General features: G+C 56.8%; 1 protein-coding gene across 1 annotated transcript in view; it reads right to left on the reverse strand.

Annotated features, from left to right (window-relative positions):
• Positions 1 to 3,489, reverse strand: part of RALGDS (ral guanine nucleotide dissociation stimulator) — a 55,865-nt gene extending 52,376 nt beyond the window's left edge. Inside the window, exon 1 of the mRNA XM_063174893.1 lies at positions 3,402 to 3,489. Within this exon, the coding sequence (XP_063030963.1) occupies positions 3,402 to 3,419 (18 nt within the window). The 5' untranslated portion in view covers positions 3,420 to 3,489. The remainder of the gene's footprint in view (positions 1 to 3,401) is intronic.
• Positions 3,490 to 6,972: the final 3,483 nt, after the last annotated feature.

The following is a 6,972-nucleotide window of genomic DNA, read 5'->3' on the forward strand; positions in this document are numbered from 1 at the left end:
CTGCTGTCCCAGCCCAGCCCAGTTTGGCGAGCTGGGCCTTCCCAGGGAGCCGGGCTCTGGCTCTGTCCCCGCTGCCATCACCGCTGGCCCTTCCGGGCGCCGGGGAAGCGAACCCACGGCAATAACTCATCGGGAAAACAACAGTGCCATCTGCTGCACGCCCCGCCGGGCTCCGGGCAGCCCTGGCCGGCCCACGCAGGGTCACAGAGCCCGGCTGTGCCACCGAGACTGCACCATCAGAGGGAAGGCGGCCCCACAGCTGTCCTGGCGGCCCCACAGCTGTCCAGGCCGATGCCACAGCTGGATGGCCCCTGGTGTGCACAGACAGCACAGGACAGCAGGATGAGAGGCAGAGCAGAACGTGCTGGAGCCCATCTAGTGACTGCAGAGTGTGAAGGACATGGAGGAGGGAATAGACTCAGCAAAAGCAGGCAGAACCCTTCCTTCTCTATCCGCCCCTGGAGCTGAGACCCATCTTCCATCCTCTCCACAGGCAAGGGGAGGGGGAAGCAGCTCCTAACACTCACCAAGACACAGTGAGCTCCTTCTCACCATCCTGAGCATCTCCTTTGGAGAGAAAACCCAAATCCTGGCACTGTGCATTCCCCCAGCTGTGCTGTATCACCCCACATCCCAGGGAAACTCCAGGTGATGGGGACACCTCAGAGCCAGCCTGGGGGAGCTGGCAGCAGCTCCTCTGCCCCTCCAGGCTGCAGTTTCCAGCCAAGTGCAGTTTCCAGCCCTGCCCCACGAGCGTGGCAGCTTGGTGGCAGGTGAAGCAGTTTCCCTGCACACACTGCCTGGAGAGCGTGCTGGCATCCCCGTCAGAGGGGTTGCTATAGCAATGGGAAAGGTATCAGAAGCAAAATCCATCTTGATGGATAGTGCAGATTGCTCTGGAGATCACCACCTGAGATCAGAAGCCCTGATTGCCCCGGTCAGGTCCAGCAGTCAGGCCCCGTTTAGGGAATGACAGAGTGACAACACCACGAGGAGATGAAAAACCCAACCCCAAAGTCCTGACAAGCCCCTCATTCCTCCACTGAGCAAACTGGCTCACAGATAACCCACAGCACCGAGCCAGGGGATGTCAGATCCATCATTACAACATCCCAGAGATTCATTCTGGAGCCTGCAGCAGTCGCTGCATCCTCTGCTCGTGTCTGATCAGCCCAGGCACACAGGCTGGGGCTGTGTGAGTGAGTGGGAGCTCCAGATGGAGCGGCTGAGCCGCGCCGAGGAGGGCTCAGCATCTTCCACCTGCTCCTCCCTCGCTCTCACTTGTTGCCAGCTCCCCCCCTGCCCCTGCAGAGCAGCAGAAAGGGTTAACCCCGAGCGCTGGAGCCGCTTCAGAGCTGGGGGCAGATGAAAGGGAAGAGTCAGGGATGAAAGGGAAGAGTCAGGCAGAAATGCAGCTCCCGCCGAGCCGAGCTGAGCTCCCTCCTGCCCCCAGCCAGCCCAAGGCTGCCCATCCACCATCTGCTCCCTTCTCCTGCCCAAACGGCCACAGAGGGACAGAGGGGATGAGCCTGCAGCCCTGGGAGCCTGATCCAGGATGGAAGCCACCTCCTGACCCGGCTCAAGAGCAGGTTTCCGTTTTAAAGGCTGAAATTCAGCCTTGCCTTTCACATGTCGGGACACCTGGAACAATACACCTGCAGCGCTCAGAGGTGAAAAAAAAAACCCTCCCTGTGTTTGCTCAGCTTATTTACTTTGCAACACTCAGTTTTAGCAGTTGTTTGTGTGGGTCTTTCCCTTAGCAACCAGGGAGAGGAACATTTACAAGGCATGAAAAATGTGGCTGTGCAGCCCTCAGAACCGGCAGGGCGCGGCTGCAGCTGGAAATTCCTCTCAACTGGTAGCCACAAACAACGGGACCTCAATGAATTGCACCCCTTAAAAGGCAGAGTGGCTCATCCCCTTCAGCAGGAGGAGCCAGGACTTTAAACCTGTGCTCCCCACCCACTCAGGATCCTGGGCTTGGGACAAATATCTCTACGTGCCTCAGTTTACCCATATAAAATATACACCTATAAATAAATATATAAAATATACCAATAAATAAATAAATAAAATGGGGTGGGCATAAAAACGTGACAGGAAGACTAAAGCTGAGAGCTTAATGCAAACCATTCTGCAGGATGCCACATGCATTCCCCAGCCTGGGAGGCTCTGGACATCTTTTTCCAGACAATCTTACACCTTTAATTTTCTGCATCTCCCAGTAAGATCAATCTTCCCACTCCATAATGACAGAAAATTCACATTCATGACCCTAGGCAGGGTCAGGACCCAAACTCCAGTATTTTGGCTGCCAATCCCCTTTTCCAAAGGGACATTCCACCATCCAGCACACACTGGTGTGGCACCAGGGCCTGCCTCACATGTATGCCCCCAATGAAGCTCATTCAGCTTTTGTTTTTTGGGCTGGACCAAGGTGAGTGAGGCCCAGACCAAAGGGACCCACAGGGTGCAGGAGGCAGCTCTGGAACGCACATTTTCCAGTCCAAAAATGGATCCCAGCCCACTCCTCCAGCACAGCATCAGCCCTTCCCTCTGTTCATCCCTGGTCTCCAAGGAGCCATTGCTGCCCACTTGCATTCCCAGCACAGCCCCCCCTGCCCAGGGATGGGGCCAAACGTCACAAGAAGAGAAAGTAAAAAGTCAGAGGAGCATCAGGACCCAACCCAGAGTCACGCTCTGGTGCCACCCCCAAAATTTCATCCCTTTGCTTCATCCTCTGTACCCCAAAAACACCAGGGGGTTTGGGAGCGCAGAGCTTTAGCCCACCTCGGCTCGATTGCAAAGCTGCAGCCCACCTTAGCTTTTTTGGCTTTATAAACACATCAGGCAGAGACAAGGGAGCTGCGGATGCTCCCCGGCCCGGGGGGTGCAGGGGAGCCGGCCCTGGCTGGGCACAGCAGCGGCAGCAGCATCACAGCACGGCGGCTGCTGCAGCATCGCAGCGCCCTCAGAGCCCGTCCCAAACCGCGTCCCTCGCCTTCCCCATCCTTCAGCTCCTCTTCTCCCAGCCGCATTAACCATCGCACAAACAGAAAGCGGAAAAAATCGAGAGAAAAACATCGACAAACACACTTCCCCCGCTCTCTGGGCAAAGCGGCTGCGTCTCCTCCGCCAAAGCGCCGCTGCTGGCACGGACAGTGACCGGGGCCGGGGCTGCTGGCACGGACAGTGACCCCGGCCCCAAGAGGCAGCAAGGGACGGACACCTGCAGCTACCGAGCCCCGGCAGAGCCCCCCGGCCCCGCGCCCCCATCGGTCACGGCCACGGCCACGCGTGGGCACCCCCGAGGGCTCCGCAGGGAACCGAGCCGGGCAATGCGGGGGCACAGCGGCAGCGGTGCCCCGGGCGCTCCCTCACTCACTCACTCGCTCACTCACCTGGCTGTCGATCATCATCGTGCCCCGCTCATAGCCCCAGCGCCGCGGGGCTGCGGTGCCGCGGGTGCGGGGCCGCGCTCAGCGCTCCGCCGCGCTGCCCGGCGGCCGGGCCCGATGCTCCGAGCCGGCCATGGGGCCCCGCCGGCCCCGCCGAGCCGCCAGCGCCGAGCGCCGAGCGCGGCCGGGAGAGCCGAGCTGGGGCGGGGGCGGGAACGGGGCGGGAACGGCGGCGGAGCGGGGCGGGATCGGCTCCGCCACCGGCAGCGAGGGGGCGGCTCCCGGCCCCGGTACCGGGAGGGGGGCGAGTCCGCAGCGGGGACAGCCGTGGGCACCTCTCCGGTGCCACCCCTTGGGGGTTTGGGGGTGTTCTCCCCCCGGAGCAATGGGAAGGAACCGTGCAGACCCCGCTGCGTGCGGTACAAACAGGAGAAGAGCTCGGGACAGACCCCTCCGGGCCGTCCCGCTCAGGAGGAGAGGACAAACATTGAGCCGGGGAGCTCCGGCTGCTCATCCCCGCTGAAGCGGGGCCCGGCGGGCAGCGCTGCCGGAGCTCGGTGCGTGCGGGAGCTGCGGGAGCCAGCGGGGTTGCCCTGGAAACAGCTCCGGTGCCCGCGGTTTGTCATGGTGAGGGCGATGACATGAGCCGTGACAGCGACGGCAGGAGGAGAAGGAGCAGCGAGAAGCTGCGCCAGTGCATGGCCGAGCGCTCCAGGCGCTGCAGGGCTGGTCCTGGGCACCGACCCCCCTGCACCGACCCCCCTGCAGCAGCCCCGCTCTCTGCAGGGTCACAGCGAGCGACAAGGGACAGCCCAGCGCACCTGCCCGTGCCGCTCCCCGGGGCTCCGGGCCAGCTGAAGCAGCAGCTCCGGCCGGGCGGAGCAGCCAGGAAAGGAGAAGGTGCTGCCAGGGCTCTGCCGCTGGCACTAGATGCTGCTACAGAGCAACATAATTCTAATTATAGCAACGGTGTCGGTGAGAAGCGCAGCGAGAAAAACACGCACGTCAAAAGGTCGAGAGCTGTGTGATTTGCTGCTGGCAAAACTCACTAAGAGCCACACCGGAATGAAGCACTTTTTTAATGTAATTTGTACTCATCTGGCTCGCTTTAAATCGGCTGGAGGTTCAGGGGGATGATGTGGGCATACAAGCAGTGGAGATTTGTGGTTAAAACTGCCTTTTTACTCCCAAGGCTTTACACTAGTTTTACACAAAACAGCGACATTTGGTGGATCTGTGTTCAAGCTAAATATAGCACAGGAGAAGTCACGTCAGTACAGCAACACTCGTGGGGAAAGGAGGGAGTCTGGTGGGCAGGCAGACATTCAAATGTCACATTTCAGATGGGTTTTTCTAGTGATGCTTCCCTAAATCATTTGATTGTGCGGAGCAGAACTCCAGGGTTGGGGATTTACCGTGAGCAAAGTAGAGCCCAACCCACTCCTGTAACTCCTGCTCCGGTTCCTGCTGTCCCCAGAACAGCCTGGCACTGTCACTGTCACACTGTCACTGTCACTGGAGAGCAGCTGTTGCTCTGTGTGTGTCACCCTGGGCTCCCACGGGGACTTGCTGGGGCAGGAGGTGAAGCAGAGAGGGTGGGATTCAAGTGAGAAAACAATAATAATAATAATAATAATAATAATAATAATAATAATAATAATAATAATAATAATAATAATAATAATAATAATAACCACCACCTTGATGCTAAGAGCTGCCCTTTGGGGTTGGAGCAAATCCCCCCTGAGTGCAAACAGAACAACAGACAGAGACAGTCTCTCCCTCAAAAAGCTGAACAGGTGAGACAAAGGGCAGGAGAGTGAACCCACCTCCCATCCTTGCAGCTCCTCTCCACCCGTGGATGCCCGTGGCTTTTGCACAAGCTGGTTTTGTGCAGGGAATGTGTGACTGATTTCTTACCCTGCTCTGCTCAAAGATCATCTCATTTCTGTGCCCCACAGGCACAGATCTCACCCACAGAGGGTTTGACTAAGCCAGCCCTTTCATAACTGCCTCTGTGTGTGGCACAAAATGACATTTCTGGTTAAAACTGACAGGGAACATCACCTGTGGGAGGGTTATGGGAAATCCAAACCAGAGAGGAAAATAATCTGGTTTAAGTGGAAATGATTCTTGTTCTATCAGTGGGGAGAAGGAGAGGATCAGAGTCTGGCCCCACCTCAAATCATATTCAGCACTGGAAGTTTCTGTTTCACATCACACAGAGAAATTTGCCCTTTGGGGGTGGACGCACTGGGCAAGGCAGCAGCAGGGAGAAGCAAAGAGGCAGCCTGTCAGATGGGTGCTTAAATTAGAGGCACTATGAATGATGAGTCTGTTCCAGCTGAGCAGAGAGGGATGGAAGGGAAAAGGGGCCCTTGGGAAGGCAACAAGCTGCTGCTCTGAGGCTGGGCTGAGGGCTTGAGTGGGAAATACCTTGAGAGCACAACACATCCCCAGGAGTGGGGTTTATTCACGTGTGGTGATTGGGTTTTCATGCAGCTCCCTGCGTTTCTAAGTCCCCATTCCTTTGGCACAAGAACACATAAAACAAGATTGTCCTCTGTGGTGAGTGGCACTGTGCTGCCTCCCTACCATGTGCCTCAGTTTCCCCGCTGTGCACTGGGCGTGGGTGGGGAATGCAGGTCCTGGTGAAGCTCCCACAGCGCGCACACGAGCCTCAGGCTGCACAATCCAAACTGGGAGAAGGAAAGCTGGCTGCTGCTGCTGGGGGAAGGGGATTAATCAGCAGGAGATGACAGCAGAAGTCCAGCCTTTCATTAATTACAGGAGGGCACGAGCTGATTCAGGGAGCAGCTCCCACACGGCGCTGTGGGGGTTGTTTTACTCTGCAGACATTTTCTCCTCTCTCTGGAGGCACCAGGAGAGTTTGTAGGTGCTGCTTCCAACCACAGCCCCGTGGAGCAGAACTGTGTCACACAACACGAGCCATTCCCCCGGGGAGGAGCTGCAGGCCTGCCAGGAAAATAAACACGTTTGGCACAGCACAAACCAGGCCATTATGGTGTCAATCAGAGGGCTGAGGATGCAGCCAAAAGGCAGCTCAGATGCACAGCTCAGACCAAGCCCTTCACAGTTTGTTCAAAACAGGTACCCCAGAAACACAGACCACCCTCTACCACCCATCATCTGTGCTGCAGAAATTCCTCTCACAGAGGGTTTGTGAGTATCTGCACAGGAATCCAGTAATTAATGTGGCAGAATGGCTGCAAACCCAGAGCAATTTCCAGCAGAATTAACTGTGAGGGGAACTGGCCATTGCCACAGCTGATCTGTGGATTTTATTTTTTTTTTTTTTGTGTGGCTGCTATGGAACTTCACGTTTTTCTTGGAATCTGAGTACATTTCTACGAGGTCTAGCCCAGCCCAGCCACATACTGACACCAGGAGATAAAATTATCTGCCTTGACTGGACAGTTCCTTCTGGCTGGTAAAGAATCCATATGCATATATCTATAATTAGCATAATGAGAACCCAGTTTCAGCGTGGCCTTGAGGCACTAACTCATTGAACAAATAAGAAACAGACAGTATTAATCCTGGGCTGGTTGGA

This window comes from Melospiza melodia, chromosome 22 (assembly GCF_035770615.1).
Source record: "Melospiza melodia melodia isolate bMelMel2 chromosome 22, bMelMel2.pri, whole genome shotgun sequence".
NCBI classification, from domain to species: Eukaryota; Metazoa; Chordata; class Aves; order Passeriformes; family Passerellidae; genus Melospiza; species Melospiza melodia.